Here is a 21,738-nt window from a genome sequence, read left to right as displayed (position 1 = left end):
AAGTTAATTTGAACCCTGAATCTAGAACTTTTGGCAGGACTTAAATGTTGCTTGACATAGACTGAGCAGTTGTTTTTTTAAATCATAAAATACAAGTGTCCAGATGTGCTGAGACACAACCACATACCAAAGTAGCCCTTTGTCCACAAATATTGTCATGAAGAAGCTGAATATCTTTGTAGTTATATTTGTACTTAATCATTCACCAGCAGCTATTCGAAAAATACCTTCAATCCATCTTTCACGCACTGCTGTTCTGTTACTAGTCACAGTTCAATAATTTAGTCTTTTCCAGCTGTATTTACACATAATCATCTTGTGGCAAAGTATGGTGAACTTGTAAGTGTAGCCAACATAAAATTCTTTTTCTTATACAATGTATTTCTTTGTTTGACTTAGTGATTTTATTGATCATAAAAAGGTATTAATCATGTTAGTATGTCATTGACAAGTCACATAAACTCTGCAGTTTTACCATCTTCACATCCAGGATGTCAGATTTTAGTTAGCCTTGACATTTTTATAGTTTGTCTCTCATGTCAAACAATATATTAGCAATATATAGTGATCTATTTTAACTATGATGTTAAAGCATCTTTTTTTGTTGATTATCAAAAATATACCGTCAGCACTGACAATTCACTAGTAAATTCATTATATTGTAATCTAGTGGTTGCTTTGATTATCATTTCCCATTGCTTGTCCATCACGTAGCAAATTATCAATTACAGTGCCAAGAAGCCTTTATCCGACTAGACATCGGATAAAAAAAAAAAAAAAAGAAAAAAATTCTTGAACCTGCACTTTCATTTGTCTCTTTGTAGCTTTGCCTATTTAAAGCTACTGTATTTGCACTTACTACTTGTTGTCTGGAGTTTGAACCTTCACAATTGAAAGCACTTAATTGTAAGTCGCTTTGGATAAAAGCGTCAGCTAAATGACATGTAATGTAATGTAATGTGCTTGAGCAGCAACTATTTATAAAAGCAGGCTACACCAGTTCATTTGTTACTTTATTCAGATCAAGATACAGTAGTACAGAATCCCAAATGTGGAGAGAATTCAAAATAAAAATAAAAGCAGTCTGCGTGATACAGGACAATCAACAATCAAGGTTTATTCAAGAACAAAATGAGGGGAGGGGGGAGAAGGGAACTGCGGGAGTACTTCAGGAAAAGACAAATGTTTTTTATCAACACAGACGATACATTTATTCAACCCGCCCATAACCACCCCAACTCCCAACCCATAATAAAACATTATGCAGCCTTACGTACACATGCTCCATGTCCCCCATCCCACTTTCTTTGAAAGCATGCACTTGTTCTCCATTGTGCAAAGATTTGTAAGCAAGAATCCTTGGGTGGCCCTTCATGTTTGCAGACCTTATGCTTTTAAATTGCCTGTACAGTGGAGGGCTTAGCACGGATTTAAGGGAAAACTGGGTGGCTCTAGGACACAAGGAGTGCTATGGATTTGTTAATGCCACAGCCCTGATAGCTGTAGTCAATTTAGTTTACCATCCCATTAACATCCAAGGAATAAAGTGTCCCTTACAGAAAAGGAACAATGCTTGTCTCTTTATAGAACAGGACAGGACAGGTGAGAACTGTTTACCCAGGCATACTAAAAGAAATCAGCACTGCTTATCAAAGTCATTGGCACAAAGATTAAGTGCAATGCAGAAAATTACAACCGACTACTACTTCCCACCCTAGTACATCAACAAAATCACTAAGGATTTGGAGGAGCGATAATTATGAGCAACACTTTACGACTGAGCTGGTCCCTATGAGGGTGGGCTGAGCTAATTCATTTGTTTGACCAATTCAATCTGTGTTGCTGCAGAGAACAAACCGTGCACAAAGGCATGGTAGTCTGGTAGATGGAGTTGGAATTTGAGATTGACTGGTACATGCAATCATGTATTAGATTACATGCAGTAATGGACACCCCATTATTTCTTTGTCCTAGCATTGTACAGAACAATCCTGTGAAGCATTTAGGGGACACAACAGGTTTGGTGTGGTGGGGAAAAGACAGCCTAGTAGACCTGCACAGACTTTTCAATCACTTCTCTGGAGAGCCACAGCAGTGTCCCAGGGAAAAGGGCTGATTTGGGAGGAAGCTCAGCAAAATAAACAGCTTGCTACACCATCTGCTGCTCAAAGTTTGAGTCGGGAGAAAAGCGCAGCAGTATGGAGAGCTAGCACAGCCCTAGGTGCTACGTAGCGAACATAGACATGTGGTAAGCTGCAACCACTTTGACTAAAGTACAACAGTGGCCAAGGATGTAAAAGAGGAATGTGAGAGGGGTTCTGGCTAGCGATGCCTGGCTAGTACAGTAGCACATAAGTCAGCATGCACCACTTAATGCAATTTCATCACACTTTGCCTTTGTTAAAGCACCCATTTACAGCAAAGAGGAAGGTTAATGAAGAAGCCTGTGCTATGCCTAGACATGGTCTACTATTGGACAGTTAACAAAAGGATAAAAGATTAAACAATCGTTAACAGCTTTCTCTATACATTTACCAGTTGTTCCTGAACATCAATAAATATCTTGTAAAAGTGTTTGCGTTGTTGTCTTGGGTGGTTGTCTGGTTAAGCCATGTTGGGTTGGTTATGCCAGGGCCAGAACTGTGGGAAGAACAAGAAGATTTCTTATTACTATAAGTTTCAAAACACATCTCAAATATTATTCATGTCATTCAAAGTCTATAAATAATGATAGAAGACAGAAATGCTTACCACTGATAGCCTCCTGGGCAAAGTACTTGACATCCATGTCTGTGTCTGTTGCCAGCTTCTCCAGCACTGGCTTCACTTCTGTTTGAAGGGCACTTTAGGACAAAGAGGATGAGAATTATTACACAAATTGTCAATGCTGGTTCTTGTGTTTAGTGTGATAGCACATTTCTGTCACTGTGGAGAGAAAACATCTGATGCTGAAATTACAAAGACAACATACTTGCTGTCAAGGACGGGGCCAATCTTCTGAAGGGATTTGGCCACGTTGAAGCGTACGTTGGCCACCTGGTCATTGGACATCTTGAGGACCACTGGTAGCATCTGCTTAGTGGTGATGTCCTGGCCACATGCCTCGGACAAAGCCTGAGACGCACAATACAGATGGTCACAGACAGTCATCGACATTTACAGATAATGGACATCTTTTTTTTAAAGGAACTAATATAGTTTTAGACTGACACTGATGGACATTGAATCCTTCAAAGACCTCCAAGGCGCTAAACATGAGAGCAAGTTAATGAGATGGTGCCGTTGACTCACGTTAATGCAGAATAGAGTAGTCATCCTGTGGAGGTAATTGGGGTCGTTGGCCATGCCCAGCACTTTGGGCACGATGGTGTTCTGAGCCCACTCCGCTCCAAACTTCTCCACCAGCTTCATTAGGTTACAGGTGGCCGCCTCACGGATGGCATACACTAGAAAATTACAGTGACAACATTCTGTGTGAACGGTGTGCTCCAGTTTTGTCTCTTTCCAGGTCTCCATGGTGGAGAGATCGTCGCGTGAATCAGGTCCTATCTGCTGGACGGCACCTGGATGTTAATCATGTCCTTCCTGACATGCTCTACTCATATTCTTTGTATGCTTTACAAATAGTAAAGCCACTTGATGCAAATTTGTGTTATTAGGCTATATTAATATTATTTTGACTTATTTCCCATAGACTATATTCATATGATGGAAGCGTCTTACAAAGTCTATATTGACTTAATCAGTACTAGAGCCTATGGTATTGCTGCTTGTAGCTTTCTTCAGAACCACTGTACCCCAAAATTACTTACAGAAGGACCCAAATCACTTAATATGCAACTTAACTGTATACTACTTAGGGCTGTGACGATAACTGCATCACCGCAATACCGGCGGTGATGACATAACTGCAATTTTTTTTTTTTGCATTTAATTTTTTTGCTGGTGAAAGTTACAGGAGAACAGAGGTCATGTGATATGAAATATAATGAAAACAATAATTGTTCAGTTATCCTCATTGACTGTCTTCTATCCTATATTCAAGAGATTATAGAGTAAAAAAAAAAAATAAGTTGCTCGTCACAGCTTTGCACAAGAGGATGGACAGTCCATTAAATATATGGGGGATTTCTTTTGTCTGTCTGATTATTATGAATTATTTCTACAGGAAACATTTAATATAATACTCGGTAGGGAACGCAAAGACATTTCTCCGTTCTTAGCTGAGGTGGACACATTAATAGCCTTGCAGCTAGCGGCGTTTCCTTCTGCTTATAGCTTAATCCCGACAAAACAGCACGGTGGAATTTTAGCCTGCATGGACATTTTGTAGCCTAAAACAGAGCAGCTTACATCGGTAGAGAGAGCAACAAGTTAGCGGACTGCCGAGTCGCCCTCTCTGTCTGCTCAGCTGCTAAGACCGCTGTGCTGCGAAGCACTCGGCATTGTCGGCAAATACTCTTTTATTGACAATAGAGCTTTCTGAAAGGTCTGTGGAATAGATCAACGGAGAGGAGAGAAAACAGCGCAACCATAAATGACAGCAAAACGAGGTGGCCTCTAGCTCACCCAGTTAAGAGCGTTCGCCCCATGTTGGCTGATTCCTGCAGCGGTGCAGGGTTTGAATCCGACCTGCTGCCCTTTGCTGCGTGTCATCCCCTAGCTCTCTCCTTGCATGTCTATCCACTTTCAAATAAAAGGGAAAAGCACCAAAAAATCTTAAAAGAATGACAGCAAAACGGAGGCACTGACGTCACTCATTAAAGGCATGCTGCCATTCTCGATCTAACTTACGCTACTCTCGTAAGAGGGGGGTTGTGGTTAACTGCCATATTGCAGTGATACGTTGCTTCTTCACCGCGTTAAGAACAAAAAAAACGATACTGTCACAGCCCTAACACTACTGACTTACTGTGTACTTCTACTTCAAGAGGAAAACATTGTACTACTACATTTACCTCACTCACATTGCCGGAACATGCAACGTCTTTTGCGCATGCGGGTAAAAAAAACAGATTAACAGTTCATTAATATTGAACGTGTCGCGTGTTGAAACTGCGTCACACACTAAGTGTGAAGTAGATCGGATGAATGGTTCGAGATATTTAAAACACACACACACACATTTTATAGTTAGATACTGGGTAAAGCACACCGTGAGAAAGTATCTAACTATCAGTAAGATTAAACACCAGAAATCATGGCATTTGTAAGTCATGTGAAATATTAAAATGATACAAACATCTCTTTGTAATAGAGTAAGTGAGGAAAAGATTCTGGGCTGATTTCTGCAGTCTTGTCTTTCTTTGAAGGGCTTACGTAAGAGTGGCACACCCCTCACCCCTCACCCCCCCACACACACACAAACTCACACCAGCAGCATTCCAATGATGTAACCCAGCTGGCCCTTTGTCCTCAATAGCGAGCATGAGTGTGTGTCTCTAATTAGACAACTTGATGTGAAGAGAACACTATATACTCTGAGTGAAGAATTTATGCAAAAGACAATGTTCCAGGTTATGAAATGGAGCAGTGTGTGTTGTGTGGCTCTACAGGAACACAGCTCTTCCAGGAATTGAATATGATGGTCCCTACCCAACAGTTAAACTGCTGGGTAGAGCCCAGGGCAAACCAATTCAGATATAAACTCTGCCACACAGTAACCCAACTGTGATTTCTAACTCTGTTAAGTACAGTATAAATCCACAGCATGAATTGCAGGTTGTGGTATACAAGAACAAGGTTAAACTAAGTAGGTCAAGCAATACATAAAGAAAGTATGCCAGAGTGCAACAGGATCTAAACAAATACACACATTTTGACTCCAGTGACACAAAGATCTGATGACAATCTGTCAAAAACATTTTACTACAGGATGTTAGTTGTCTTTCACATTGCCCTTTCCATACTCATAGCAATAGTATACTGTACATGGCATTAGAAAGAAGATGGCCTCTTATTCACAGCCTTCTATTAGCATGCACATGATAGCAGAGAGCTGCAGATTGCCACTTCTCACACCTACTTTAGCCTTCAAGTTTCTCACTAATAATACAGCATCAGAGCGATAAGACGAAACCTGTGTGCCAACTGGCTGTGCTCAGGCAAGTATTGACAACTAATGCAACACTGCCAAAGTGTGTCATGGAAAATGAGCAGATGTAGCAGGAGTTGTATGTGACATTTTAAAAAAAAAGGGCTAGTGCATTATATAAAGTCACAGGCTGCTAAAGAGTGCCAAGGGCCAAAGCGAGTAAAATGATTACAACTGGAAAATGTGGTAAAGATGTATTTGGGGGTCCTTCCCCCGGAAGTTGGTTTAGGAATTTAGTGATTTTGGAGAGGTAATGTTTTAAGAACTTAAAGAAACCTAGAAAACAAGGCCAACATTTGCAAAAATATTGCCAAAGAAGCTGCCTCCATAAGCATTTCTGTTTAAGCAACCACTTGTAAAATGCATGTTCTGCCTGCCATGTCACAAACAATTTGTTAATATCTGACATAACTCCATTGAAAACTTTAACCCATTAAAGTGCCTTACCGTGGTCAATAAGCCAGGCCATACAAAGGGTGTTGAGCTTCTCATCAAAGAATTCCACTCCCTGAGAAAACATGGACACAGTGTAATTAGAGTGCTTTCCTGATGTATACAGACAAATCAGGCCTGATTGTCTGCACGTTGCTAATATTTCTGGTTCTACACATGGTACTAATTAAAAAGATCTTTAAAAACATATTCTATATGGGTTTCAGCTGTGTTCCTAGACTCCATGACTCACCAGCTGTCCTGCCAACAGGGGCATGTACTCTATGATGGCGAGGCGGACCCTCCACTTTGCATCCTCTGCCAGCTCCACAATGGCCGGCAGCAGTGACTGGGAGAGCTGACGGATGCCAATCACCTCGTTCACACAGTCTAGGTTGGAGATGATGTTGAGACGCACCTCGGGGCACTGTGACAGAAGAATTATAAAGATGAGCAAGTAAAGCTTATGGCAGCACGCTTTCATTACAATAAAGTATTTAGACATTAAACGAATCATAAAAAGACGACAAGTCTGCATTTCAAGTGCCATTGGAATTAACAGAGACAACGGGTCTAAAAGAAGGGTTATTAGGATCTGTATTAGGGCTGGGCAAAATATGGAGAAAAATCATATGTCACGATATTCTTGACTAAATACCTTGATGTCGATATTGCGATGATATTGTAGGATTGACAATTGGCGCTTTAACAAAATATTTACACGAGATTTTTGATAAATAATAATCAGAAATATCGACTTAATGACAAAGTGCGTAAAGGCAAATAGAACAGCTATTAACAGTCTGCTAAGCTCAGAAAACTACATCACTTTACTCCAATGCAGCCTTCAAAAAACAGGAAAAGACAACACTTAATATATTACGATTTTACGATATCCAAAATCTAAGACGATATCTAGTCTCATATCACGATATTGATATATTGCCCAGCCCTAATCTCTATGTACTTTAGGGGGGCATTATAGTACAGGAGGTATAGGATATGGAACATGCATAAAGTCAAATTCTGTTTTTGTTATCCAATTACAGTGCAATGCTTGTTGCAACGTGTTAGCAACAACTCCGTCTACAGTCTCCTCAAAAGTTATACTGGATTGAATATGTAAGTTTTGCCAACGTTTGTTCATTATAGACAGAATCCAAGACGACTGTAGCACCTCTTATGACCAGGCTTGTTTTGAAGGTCTTACAATGCTGCCTCTCATTCAAAGTCAAATCTAATACGATGGGACCCTTGTCATTTCAACTTCACTTTTTCACTAACGAACGAAACACAGAGTTGCAACTAAGGGATCCAAATTATTGGGAGGGACACTTGCCTCTTGTGGCTTTACAAATCCTATTCATCCCATAAACCTGATATACCATTATCTAAATTTTTAAGTTTTTTTTTAGCGCTATATTGAACAACGCTAGCATTATTTTACTCTCTCCAAAGTGCTTGTCTCCAGCCAAGCCACTGTAGTCACTATAAACAAAATTAATGTCCAAGTAGTTTTGTCTAGATAATCTAACATAGGCCTAATGTTTATATAAAAGAGCCTTAAATGGAGATATGCTTTAACAGAAAATTTGGACAGGATATTAAAAACTGGAACAGTTAAAAAGAAATGTATTCACGTATTCCAAAAAAACAGAAGCACTAAATTGCACAATGATTTTACACTGTCAGGCTTGTTAACTAAGTAGGAACCAAGAAGTAGCCAGATTAGGCACAGTAACAATTTGAAATAATTCAGCTTTTAAATGAAAGCACGTCTGCAGAACATTCTCCATCTTGCTCTCTTTAAATTGTCCTCAGCACCTTGAATTATTGAAATTTGCAAGTCAAAGCTGTCAGTTTGGACATAAATCTAATTAGACACTCTTGGTCTTGCGTTTGTGCTGTAAGGAAATGGGGCCATCTTTAAATAGGACTAAAGAAAGCAGTGAAAGAACTGACAGCATCAAGCCTTCCAAAACATTTATATACATCCGTGACTGACCTGCCAAACTCCTGTCCAATCTCAATATCCTAATTAAATGTCATGGAAATGTATTCATGGGACAAGATGCGACTAGGCTACTGTTGTTCTAGATTAACCTATTAAATTAGCTGATGACTGTCCCATTCATCCTCTAAAACCCAGCCCATTATAACTTTATGCAGACTCATACTGTAGAACACATTGACCTACAATGTCAAATCAAATAATTTCAAAAAAGGTATGTCTAATGCTGACAGTCACAAAAATAACTGAAATCCAAAGAAGACAGACTGATAAAAAGGACTCGTCCAATTTCACAACAAAACTATGACCAGCTGGAACCGTAGCCTTGCTCAATCTACTTCAGCCACTAAATGCATCTAGCAATAACTTATCTAGTTGCACGGAGTCCAGCTTTTCATTATGCTTTACTCCAGACACAGCAATTCAGACATCTAATTGTAAGGTCTCAGTCTAGCTACCAACTGCATGAATCATCTTCCTCCTCAGCCAGGTGGCAGCGAGGTACATCTAGTGGCTGCAGCTAAGTGGCTTCACCCTGTCTCAGATATGTTGATCGCTAAAGGCCAAAGAAGTTGGTCTAATTTCACTTCACGGGAAGCTTTTGTTGTGAATGTTACCAAACTAAGCACTGCCTTAAGGATTTCCAAAGCCAGCTGTGTAAAATATAAAAAAAAATTGAGGCCCACGATTAAGAGTCTGCATTTCCTTTACCTCGTCCTTGAGCTGAGCCAGGAAGAGAGGCAGTAAGTGCTCTATTGTGTTGTCCTTGCCCAGAATGGTCGAAAGACCCATTATGACTGAGGCCAGGGCTGACTTCACATGCTGGTTGGTGTCTGAAACAAGTTCCTGGGGAGAGAAGGGACACACAGGAGGCAGAGAGATCAGCACAAACAAATAGTTAAGACAGAAGGTGCATAAATAAACATCAACACTACTGCTATGGGTCATATTTACAACACACTAGAGGGAGGGAGGCTATAATCGTCTTGTGTAAATATGCAGCAAAGTGGACGTAATACTAGTGCAGACAACAGTCACTGCAGTTAACTACTGTAGGTGGAATAACTTTAAATATGATGTAGACAGAAAGAGAAATAGCTTAATATAATTACGGGGCACAGAAATTATTTTTATTTTTTTAATTGCTCACTGATCTGATTGATTATATAAAACATAACAGATAAAACAAATACTACATGAAGCTTTTAGTAGAAAGAATAAGTACTAAAGAATTGCAGGACTGGTTTGTTGCTACCTGTATGCATAGTCTTGTTCCACAGTTAATGTTTGTTACTACCTTTATATCCTTGTTCCACAGTTAATGTTTGTTACTACCTTTATATCCTTGTTCCACAGTTAATATGTTAACAGGATTAGCACAATGACCCTTTGTGACATCTGTACATTTTACAAACCATAATCTATAGATCCTAGAATTTCAATGCAGGTCTAGCTTGTACTGTACTAAGACCATTAGTAATTTAAAACACTGGCAATGACATAAGATATTTTGATCAGTAGCACCAAGACTGAAATTATTGTTGAACAAAAAACAACAGTGCCACCTGCTGTTCAAAATCTGTTCAAGACTAACACTGGCACACAGCATAATGTTTTAATCGCTGTCTTTTGCAAAAGCCCCACATAACATGGCCCCTTAACAGACATTTATGGTTAGGGTTATGTAAGTGGGCATCTTTGGATATCTAATGGCGTTTTTCCATTACATGGTACCTGCTCGACTCTACTGCGGTGTCCCGTCCTCATTTTTCCATTGCAGATTTAGTACCGCCTCATGCCTGAGGCGAGCGCGGCTGGTCGTCATAGCGACGCCGCAAGAAACTGCCATGACCTAACGCGACACACAGAACGTCGAAGGTGTGTTGTTTTTGACTCTCGGCATGTGGCTGTTGCTGTTTGCTCGCATGCCAGAAGACAAATTTTGTTTCAAAAGAAGCTGGAGGAAGCAAAAAGCAAGACACCGCTGGCTAAACTATTTAAAAATGGCGGGTTTGTTCAGGACACCCCCCGTCTGTCGCTAGCAATGACGACGCAGTGATTAGTGACGATTCTCTCTGACCAATCAGTAGTCTGCAGGTTTTCACGTCACCTTTTGGTATCACCTCAGCTCGCTTGGAACCTCGACGGAGGCGATACTAAAAAAAAAAAAGTCCCTGTTAGCAGGTACAAGGGACTTTTTTTCGTAATGGAAAACCAAAAAAGGCGAGTAGAGTCGAGGCGAGCAGGTACCACGCCATAAATGTCTGCTGTCCCTACAGGTTGTAGTCAGACCACCTCTCCTCTCTTTAGTGTGTATGTGAATGCTGCCTACTTGATTGGGTTTGATAGTTTACTCAAATCAAGAGCATCAAAGCAAACACAGGTCATAAATCTAAAGTGGTGGAAATATTGCTATTCCTGAAAATTTTCCAATGTAATGTTTCATCAACAATCTTGTTCAAGGATTTTTGTTTAAAACTTGGTTCTAATACATATTTTTGGCCAGTTTAAATATTTGACTCAACTACTTAGATCTGGGGAAATAAAGTCTAGTAGGTCAAGCAATATACAGCTGGTTAACAAAACCCCAATTTTACCACAACTGGAGAAAACTATTTAAAAATAGCTTTATGGCTAAACCTACTGTACTTATAGTCATGACAACACAGTTATCTATGCAACTGACAATTGTATAAACATTTTAGTGAACACACTTTTAGTGTACTTGATACTACTGTATCTGTATCAGTGGTTCATATAATGCTGTTAAACTTGGTTTGAAAACGTCTGTTGCTTTCCCTGTTTGACTAACCATCACACTTGAGATATCAGCAATTGAGTTGGTAAATAAAGTATTGTCAGTGTCAAAAGGAATAATGACCAACATTAACAAAATAAGATCCAAGGTGTACGTCACAACACCACACTTCTGCATAAACTCTTTGGGGAAGACTATAAAAAGATAAGCCTCTAATCCTTTTCAATGCTTAATAACGAAGCAGCAGAGAAACATGGCATACAGAAAATTTTTTTTTTTACCTTGACACAGGGCAGAATGTGAGTCATGATGATTTGCTCACGATTGTCCTCTGGGAGGTTCTCACAGAACTCTAACAAAAAGAAAAGTACACCATCAATAAAAACATGAAAAAGACAAAGACGAGCTGAAACATGTTCAACTCAACCCACGCAAATTAAATTTTTTCAGCAAGTCTCTATATTAAGGCTTTAATTACTGTGTATTCATGTCCTGACCTTTGACTTTGTTGGCTGCGGCAGCACGGACCTCAGCTTCACAGTCCTTCAGAAGATTCTGGAAGGCAGGGACCAGATCGTTCTTGGTGATCTCTGGTCCCACTGCTTTCTGGAGCTACATTCAGAGGGAAATCAACATGTCTCAATATTCAAATAAGCATGTGGGGAAAATATCAATACAAAAAGACATAGATGGGGGGTGATCGCTTTGTAGCATTAAAATGGCGCCATAGGAGGTTCGCGGTCCGCGGAGAAGCTTACCCCCTTGGGTAAAATGGGTGTTTCAAGAACATTTCCGGGAATCTTAACTGTTCTTGGTGAAATGCAAACTTGTGTATTGGGACAAAACTTTGGCAACACGAGATGACGTTTCACAGGACACAAGTCAATAGAAGAACACAGATTGAGAAACGCCCACAAACTAGCACTGGTCACTGCTGTTGGAAAAACAGACTGGACTAAATGTTGCGTTGCATTTACTTAAAACTGGTTAACCTCGTGGTGCATTCAAAGTTATTATAAAATACCCTTTTCTCATCCATTTTTGTCTTTTAACAGCAATTTACTGGTAAAAGAAGTAATTATGGTTAATAGTTATTATATTTTTAATAATCATTTCAATTCCCCCCTTTTTGCTGATCCAAAAATTGATCCGATCCGTGACTCAAAACCGTGAGCCGAACAATGAGTTTCGCACCCCTATTTGAGAGGGATGGGAAATTATATTGCAAGCCATTATCTCATTGTTTCATTATTAAAATGTGTGGTATAGTTACATAAATTATTTGCTCAAAATATAGACAGTTTAAAACATGGCAACTGTATTGTCAATTTCGGCAATCAAAAGCTGATGCCTGGTTGCCAAGCCGGCAACCACTTTAAAAAGTTAGCGTTGAGCACTGGGCGCATTACGAAAACATCAAGCACCACTTTAATTCAAGTGGAAAAACTATTATTTCTTGAGCTTGTGCTACACTTTGTTGATGGCCTTAGTCTATATCGAGTGCATTTGTTTTTATAAAAATAACAAAGCTGCATTTTTTAGTTTGCACTAATTAGAAAACCTATTCTTTTAAAGTGCCCATACTGTGGAAAAAAAAAAATCACCTTTTCTGAGATTTGGGGTGTTATTTTCTCTCTCTGGTGCTTCTACACGCATACAAACTTAGAAACAAATCCATCCATGCTGTTTAGAGTGAGATACGGTTTCTGAATGTATCCTGCCTTCAGTCTCTGGGTGAGCTGTTCAAAATCAGCACGGCTATCTACGTCATCGGCCGAAACATTTGGTGTGTGCTAACCACTTTAGCTAATACCACATCAGCTAGCTGTTTCTCCAACTTCGGTCAATACAATACAGTGCAAACTGTTGACTTAACAAAATGATATTAACCTACAAAAGATCCGAAATATAACATAATTATTTGGTAATATTTTTAGAAGATTCATATTTTAGAAATGTTTTTAGTCAAACCCACAGTCCGATAACAATTTAATCAAATCAACTTAATCTCTGTAGATCCAGTTCAGAGATGGGTCTGGGACATGCTTTTCCCAGCATACCACATGATTATAAAAGGAATAGGAAGCCTTACTCTGGCAAAAAAGTGAAAAATTAGAGCTTTCAAGACAAAGCTAATGTAAAAAAAATTATAAAAAGAAAACATGTTGCATACAGGAGTGTTGTATGATGTGCTCCAGTTAATGCATGTTATGTCCCACTCCCAAATGTGCATGCCCACTGTCTTGATCTATTTAAAAAAAAAAAAAAAAAAAAAAATCGGATTTGTTCTATTCAGCAATAATCTTGAAATCTCCTGAAAAGAACATGCACAACATCAAAACCACACATTTATATAACCAAAAAAAAACAAACTTGTTTGTTGTTTTTGAACTGGGACCAGGGAGACAATTTCATTCCATGTACTGTACATTAGATGGATAAAAATAAAGTCTCTCTGATCTTATTTTACACTTGTAATCATAACTTCCTCTCTAACTTGGAACATGTGTGCACCCTGGAAAATAATCATGGCAATTGGCCTTTGTTTGCGCTAAATGATTCTTAACTGGACGAAGTCAATTCTAAACATGAGTTGATTCTCAATTGACATTTTTTGCCAATTCTACATTTAACCAGGATGTCAACAAGAGTGGAAAAAAGGAAATAAATCGGCTGCTTACCTCAGAGAACTTGTCAGCCACCATGTAGCGGACCCTCCAGGATTTGTCTTCTGCAGCCTGGCGCAGGGTTGGCATCACCAGGGTCTCAAGATCCTCCTGAGGCAGCAGAGTAGCAATGCTGACACAAGCCTCCACGGCAAGCAGCCTCACTGAGTCCTGGTGGAAAAAGATAATGGGATCCATTTAGCCATCCCTGGGTTTTTTAGAGGGTACTGCAGAACACAGAGTGCAACAGCAGTTTAGGTTGAGAAGAAGGAAGACGAGTGGTCATACCTGCTCATCAGAGGCCAAAGCAGTGAAGAGGGAAATTATGTCACTTTTTACATAATCCAGCTCCAGGACTTTGGCAAACTCCCCCAGTTTAGATGCTGCAGCACGACGCACCATAGGAGTGTCATCTGAGCACAAGGTGCGAAAATGCCTAGAGATAACCACAAACATTTTATCAGAAAAAAACTGACGAACCAAACATGGTTAGAAGCCTAAAACACCTCAGGTATACATTACGTATGACATGACATTAGGCAGGTAATTTATTGTACACAACTGCAAATAATGATTGAGCGCACTCTAAAAAGTGTTTCTCCTTGTTAAGAAGCCACTTACTGGCGGATCTCAGCTTTGACAGTGCTGGAGACACGGGGATAACAGACGCTAAAGAGGCCACAGGCAGATGTGCGAGAAGTGAACCAGTCACCACTGGCCAGCCGCTTGACCAAAGGCTCAAAATGGACCTCCAGGTCAACTGGAGAGTGTTCCTGTGAGATCTTCCGCAGAGATTCCACAGCTTTATCTCTGACTACTGTCTCCTCGACTGTAGCTAGGCTCTCCAGAGGAGGCTGTGGATCAAGAAGGAATAAGGTTAGAGAAGGTTAATGTTCTTCAACTATGTGTATATAGTATTATATATTTCTAATGTATATAAAAAAGGTAGAAGGCAATATCAAAACACACCAATATTTCAAACTAGTTTTAGTTTAAGCAATCTAAAAGGTTCTGGTCTGTGTTCAGGTGAAAACCCTTAGTATAAAATCCAAATAGGCAAGTGTTTAAACTGTTTATTTCACTAAGCTAGAAAGTCAAGTGATTTCATAAATGTCCATTAATTAAAACTAATGCAGCCTTCTGGTTATCTTTTAATCAACAAATCCCATGAAGAGACCAAATCCAGGAATTAATTCATCATAAAAACAAGTAATGTCTGCAAGCCACATCCTGATATCTAAATCAACTCTCCAGTGACTTACCAAGAGACAGTGGACGTACTCTGGCCCTCCCACCAACATAGTGAAATTGCCAAGCTGCTCAGCCAAGGCCAAGAGGACCTCATCTTCGTCATAGATGGTGTCTAAAGAAATACAGAAAGACTTGTGAAAAAGCTGTGATTGATATATTCAGGTCTGAAAATGTAACAAAATCACTGACAGTTATTGGAGTGGTTTATTGTGGCAGATTCCTCCCACCATGGAAACAAACTTTTTAAACAACTCCCCTCTGGCAGGAGGCCGAGCGACGTGCGTTGCTGTGACATGTAGTTACATTTTTCGAGAGGTGCACGTCAGGCTACGTCGATTCGACTCGACGCAGAAGCATAAACCAGCCTTAATCCCTTGCACGTCCCCTGATTAAAATGTTTGCACACCCTGCACTAAACCGTACAGCCTTCCTTCTTTCCCTTTCTTAAACAGTTATATTGTACATGTTATTTTTGTTAGTGTCTTTTTACATACTTTTTATTGCAATACATATATTCTATATTTGTTAACTGTAGTAGTACTTTGCCTTATCGTTTAATCCCTTTTTAATGTTTATTGTATGCACCTACCATACCAAGGCAAATGAAAACTTACTTTTGTAATAAATATGACTCTGATTTTAAAGTACAACTCATTCAGCATTTCTTAATGTGACGACAGCTAATAACAGGTCATAACTGCTGTGTCAAACATCAGGTGATTTTAATGGTAAAATGAATTACTTTATTACCTGTGAGAAAAGGAAGGAGTTCAGTGCGAGTCCTCTCAACACCAAGGGCCAGAGCAATAGTGGACAGCTTCTTGATGCTGTTCAGTCGTAACTGTACACAAAATGGACATTCACTAGTGAGCACATTTAAAAAAAAAAAAACAATGTCAATGATTAACGTTACGCCTCACTATACCTAGCGTTAGTTAACCCAAGTAGGATTTACCTGAATCGAAAGGATAGCTACCTTTACATTCATTGGCAAGGGACAAACAGGCTAACAACAGTGCCTCTCTACCCACTGCGGCCTTGAACGGCCTGCTGTTGTGATTTAAACCAATGACCTGCTTAAATTGTCTTGCAGACTACTGGTAACGTTAATAATATTGTATTACCTACAGTTCGAATAATATAAGCCCCTAGCATTTCATTAACTGTTTCTCCAGATTAACAATTTACGTCGTAAATCATGACAGAAACCAGCTAGCTAGCTAGACAGGCAAAGCAGGGTGCGCCAGGAAGATACTCCTGATAGGCCTTGGCCGGGAACGTTAGCTTACATATGTGCTAGTTAGCTAACTGATGATCAGATCTGCAACTGAAATGCGTCAAAGTGGCCTCGTTTTACGGAACAATACAAATAAAGATGAACGTTGAAACTTGCGTTACTACCTGGACATCCTCATTTCGCAGCTCATCAATGAGAACGGCGATAGGGTAGAGAGAGTCGTCTCCATCAGCTCCTGCCATTTTGGACACTGTTGCAGTTATCGAATGGCGTTGCTGTGCTGCACTACGGGGTTTCTGCCAGAATAGAGCGGCTGCAGGGCCCTCCCTCCTCCGCTACTGCGCTGTTGCTGCTGCTGCTGCCTTCAAGAAACCAGCGAGAAAACCGCCAACAACCATGTTTAGTAGGCCACACAAAACAAAATTAAATACTTTATGAAAAACAAACCATAGTACTTGAACAAAGAAAACGTTCAATATTATAGGAACCTCCGAATTGTTTAATACATTAAGTAATGGTTACAGAAGTAAAAGTATGAAATTATCATTATTTAAAACATATAATAATAATAATAATAATAATAATAATATATATATGTATATATATATTTACAGCCACAGTCCTGAATTTAAAATAATAGTTTAGTAGTTAGTTTAGTATTTTACCACTAAACTATTTACACGAAAAGTAGGCCCACACACTTTACAGAACGATCTTAAAAAATATTCAACATAAACAAATGTATTTATTCAATAACCTAAAGTCAGATGAAAGTTTGACCCTATTTGTTCCATATAAATATACAAAAAAGCATGCCTTCTTGATGTGCCTACACGACTAGAATATTTGTAATTGATCAAATTCAAAACTATTATTGTATAGTGTACAGTGTATATACTGTTTATCGATGAGACATACCTGTCTCAGCTTTATTGTAATTACAATTATTGTACAATGAAAAGCAGTGGTAGCCCCTACATGCAACACATAGGCCTATAGCAAATGTAGGAATAAATGACACATTAATGTACAAGTGGGTAGTAGTACCAAGAAACGAGGTATTAATGGGAATGAATTTGGTTCTATCATGTGGTGCTGCATTAATCAGCAGAGGGCGGTGTGTTTACTGGCACTCGCACAATATTCATTTTTCAAAGTTATGTCGTTCAAGAAACGCCTTTATTTTGAAAAATAACGAACAGGATATGTTACTCTTTTTCCAGACTGTACATCGTAGCCGCTTTTCAAGATGGCGTCTCAGCAGCAGCAACCCGGCGGGCCGATGTCTCAGCCCGGATTACAACAGCCTTCTTCATTACAACAACAACAACAACAACAACAACAACAACAGCAGCAGCAGCAGCAGCAGCAGCAATTAAGCCAACAGCAAGACTTTGACCCAGTTCATAGATTTAAAATGCTTATTCCACAGCTGAAGGAGAGTCTGCAGGTAATTGTGCGGCATCTAGCTACAACAGGAAACACACTTTTCACAACCGAAAATGGCCAAAACATGGGATCACAATTACCGTTAGCTAAAGTTTGTTTAACGAATTTAAATATCGTAGTTTCACAAATGCATTAAATATATGCAGCAGTGTGCTTTAAACATATCGCTTTATTTGTCACTTTCAGAATGTAATGAAGATTGCGTCCCTGAATTTGGCCCATAACACTACAATTGACAACGGCATGTAAGTTGATTGGTTGGGGGGAACGTTAACGTTACTGCAGTGGTCCTGAAGAAAGAAGAATGTTTCGGTCATATTTTTGAATGTGTCTTTTGTTTCTTCCGGTTTAGCAAAAGCAGCGACACCTCTGTTCAGCGCTTTGACAAGAGCCTAGAGGAGTTTTATGCCCTCTGCGATCAACTGGAGCTGTGTTTGGTAAGACTTACATGAATACACACATAACCAACATATTGGACTGATATGTCCTGGCGTTTATTGGTCACCACAGCTGATTTAAAGGAAGTTCCGTCCCTTATTTTTTTTTACTTTCTTTAGATCTTATAGATCAGCTGTTTCAATATATTGTTTCTATTTTTGTAAATATGAAAATAAAGAATGCTCAATCCTGTAAAAGCCTTGACATTAAATTGTTGAGAGGAGTGAGTCACTATCCTATAAGACACTTCCAACCCACCTTACAAGGAGCATTGGAAAAGCATTTGAGTGAATGTAGTGGAATAGAGCATTGCTTTGGAGTATTGACGAAGGTAGTAATGTATAGACTGGAGCCACAACACACTGTGCATACTGCATCAAGATAAGATTGGAAATAAGTGAGACACTCATTTGAAGAATGTGCATGTTGCATTTTACTTCTGTAGATGTTTAAGGTTGTGCTAACTCCTTTATATACTGTTGGGTAGTTTAATCTTATTGATTGCATCATATTCTATAAGATATATGTTTGTACCGTCGGTGTCCTGTGAGAACCACATATCTCTAAAAAGTGACTCAGCTTTATTGTAATTACAATGAGCTCAGCTTTGTGACAATGCATTTTACAGCAGATCCAAGAGGGTTTTAAATGTATGCAGCTTAAGAAGTAGGAGAATTTTCTCAACACATAAAGCAACACCTAATCCTTCAGTTTATCACAAACATCCAAAATCAACGCATCAGAAGATACATGTCTTTTACTGGACAGTAAGAGGATGAAAAACTGTAATCTGAAAAGTAACTAAAGCTGTCAGACAAATGTAGTGGAGTGAAAAGTACAATATTTACCTCTGAGATGTAGTGGAGTGAGTGTGTGTGTGTGTATATATATATATATATAGATAGAGCTGGGCAATATATCGATATTATATCGATATCGTGATATGAGACTAGATATCGTCTTAGATTTTGAATATTGTAATATGGCATAAGTGTGGTCTTTTCCTGGTTTTAAAGGCTGCATTACAGTAAAGTGATGTCATTTTCTGAACTTACCAGACTGTTCTAGCTGTTCTATTATTTGCCTTTTCCCCACTTAGACATTATGTCCACATTACTGATGATTATTTATCAAAAATCTCATTGTGTAAATATTTTGTGAAAGCACCAATAGTCAACCATACAATATTGTTGCGGTATCGATATTGAGGTATTTGGTCAAAAATATTGTGATATTTGATTTTCTCCATATCACCCAGCTATATATATATATTAGGGCTGTCAAAATAACGCGTTAATTTCGATAAATTAATCTGAGAAAAAAAATAACGCGTTAAAAAAAATAACGTGGATTAATCCATTACATAATTGACGTTTGACCCGGAGCCGTTCTAGCCACCATTGGACTGTAAAATGAAGGAGGGAGACGAGAATGTGCTGCCTGGATCATTAACTGGAACATTTACTTGTAAAAAATCTTCTTCCTGCCAACCCTGGCTACCGAAATCTGGAGCCACTGATATGTCTGCTCTTCTCTCTGATGCTCTGAAACAGACGGCAACACAAACACCGCTGCATGTGACGCTAGTTAACACTATACTCAACAGCAGCTAACGTTAGCCTACCGCTAGCTAGTTAACACTATACTCGACAGCAGCTAACGTTAGCCTACCGCTAGCTAGTAGCTGGATTAAACACAGTTACAATGCTGACAGCTAACGCTGAACGGTGTAAAGTGTGACTGTGTTTTACTGTAGAGGACTGTGACTCAACAGCGGGATGTAACAATCTGCAGCTGCCGTCGGAAAAACAACACAGACGGGGCGTTCAATGAAACTGGTAAACTACAGCTTCGTGGTGCATTTGAAGTTATTGTAAATGTCCTTGGTGGTTGTTTTTGTCGTTCAACAGCAATTTACTAGTGAAATAAGTTATTGTTATACATTATTATTAATGTATAACTATTAATGTTAACATTTAATTTTGACCATATGGCCTTAGCAATAAACAAGCCGTTCTTTAATGTCACCAACTGTTGTTTAGTACCCTTTGTTTTCTTTTCTTTTTTTACTTTCTTAAAAAGTATCGGTTCAGGCACCGTTAATTATGTATGCGATTAATTTCGATGAATTAATCACAGTCTGTAATTAATTAGATTAATTTTTTTAATCGATTGACAGCCCTAATATATATATATATATATATATATATAGTTGCATAAAATGGAAACACTCAAGTAAGTACTTTGAATGTGTACTTAAGTACAGTACTTGAGTAAATGTACTTCTTTACATTCCACCACTGCATACGCTACATATACTGTATCTACACTTAAAGTATACCACATATACTCACGTTTTGTCTCCTCTATGCAGCGGCTGGCATATGAGTGCCTCTCCCAGAGCATTGACAGCGCCAAACATTCACCCAACCTGGTCCCAACAGCCACCAAGCCGGACACAGTGCAGACAGAGTCCATGTCTTATGCCCAGTACCTCGGCATGATCAAGTCTCAGATCTCCTGTGCCAAAGATATCCACAATGCTTTGCTGGAGTGCTCCAAGAAGATAGCAGGGAAGGTACAGCCTCCGGGAATCATGTAGACCTGGTTTATCTATCCCAACTCTTTCTACATCTGGTGACATTTTTGACAAGGATGATGGATTTCATATTTGGGTCAATATGCTGTTTCATTTCTCAAGAGCCTGTATATTTGGTTACGTTTGTTTTAAATTTTTTTTTTTTAAGTAAGTTATGTTCCTTGTAAACGCTCTGTAAATATTCCTGACAAAATATCATGTTCTAAGATGACCAGCAGGTGGTGGCAGAGTTGTAACTGCCAACTCAATACAAGTCTTTTGTAGTTTATTTGTATTGAATATTAAAACCTTTGTACTGATACTAATGTTCTCTCATTATTCACGATGATGCACAAAAGAAGACCTTTCTGTCAATAACATCTTTAACTGATGAGGAGGATGTAATGTTAGAGCATGATTCATGAGAGCAAAAACCCGTCAGTTGTGGATGCAGAACTGACTGTAGTGAAGAAAAGAGTAAATATGTATTTGTTCAACTATGCAGGTGAATTACCACCTGCATAGTTGTCTGCAGTAACGTAGTAGTAGTACAAGGGAAGAACATGTCAGAATTAAAATGTACACAGAGGCAGTAGAATGAAGAATCTTTCCAATAAAAGCGTTCACATGCATAGAGTAACAGCCAAGCTCTTTAGATGATCCTGTAAAATTATCTGATTTAAGTCCTATTGAAGCAGCAGTGTTGATATAGTGGGGCAACAGAATAGTATTTTGGGGAGGTTGCTAAGAGAGTGCAATCCCTTTCCAAAGATTCATGCATGTAAAAGGGCCTTTACAAGTTTGAAAGATTCCTTTTCTGTTTT

General features: G+C 39.0%; 2 protein-coding genes across 2 annotated transcripts; one reads left to right on the top strand and one right to left on the bottom strand.

Moving 5' to 3' along the window:
• Positions 1-1,000: 1,000 nt before the first annotated feature.
• ppp2r1bb (protein phosphatase 2, regulatory subunit A, beta b) lies at positions 1,001-16,829 on the bottom strand. The gene is made up of 15 exons (XM_031297010.2): positions 16,614-16,829; positions 15,963-16,053; positions 15,224-15,324; positions 14,583-14,815; positions 14,250-14,397; positions 13,977-14,132; positions 11,793-11,907; positions 11,577-11,647; positions 9,249-9,383; positions 6,780-6,953; positions 6,542-6,602; positions 3,292-3,446; positions 2,972-3,114; positions 2,752-2,843; positions 1,001-2,640 (listed from the first exon to the last, which is right to left on the bottom strand). The coding sequence occupies exons 1-15, from the start codon at positions 16,689-16,691 to the stop codon at positions 2,624-2,626; spliced, it is 1,770 nt and encodes a 589-aa protein (XP_031152870.1). The 5' UTR covers positions 16,692-16,829; the 3' UTR covers positions 1,001-2,623.
• Positions 16,830-17,609: 780 nt separating this feature from the next.
• med29 (mediator complex subunit 29) lies at positions 17,610-21,236 on the top strand. The gene is made up of 4 exons (XM_031297009.2): positions 17,610-17,899; positions 18,085-18,143; positions 18,251-18,335; positions 20,711-21,236. The coding sequence occupies exons 1-4, from the start codon at positions 17,699-17,701 to the stop codon at positions 20,936-20,938; spliced, it is 573 nt and encodes a 190-aa protein (XP_031152869.2). The 5' UTR covers positions 17,610-17,698; the 3' UTR covers positions 20,939-21,236.
• Positions 21,237-21,738: the final 502 nt, after the last annotated feature.

This window comes from Sander lucioperca, chromosome 5, assembly GCF_008315115.2.
Source record: "Sander lucioperca isolate FBNREF2018 chromosome 5, SLUC_FBN_1.2, whole genome shotgun sequence".
NCBI lineage: Eukaryota > Metazoa > Chordata > Actinopteri > Perciformes > Percidae > Sander > Sander lucioperca.
This window is presented reverse-complemented; position numbering and strand designations above follow the sequence as displayed.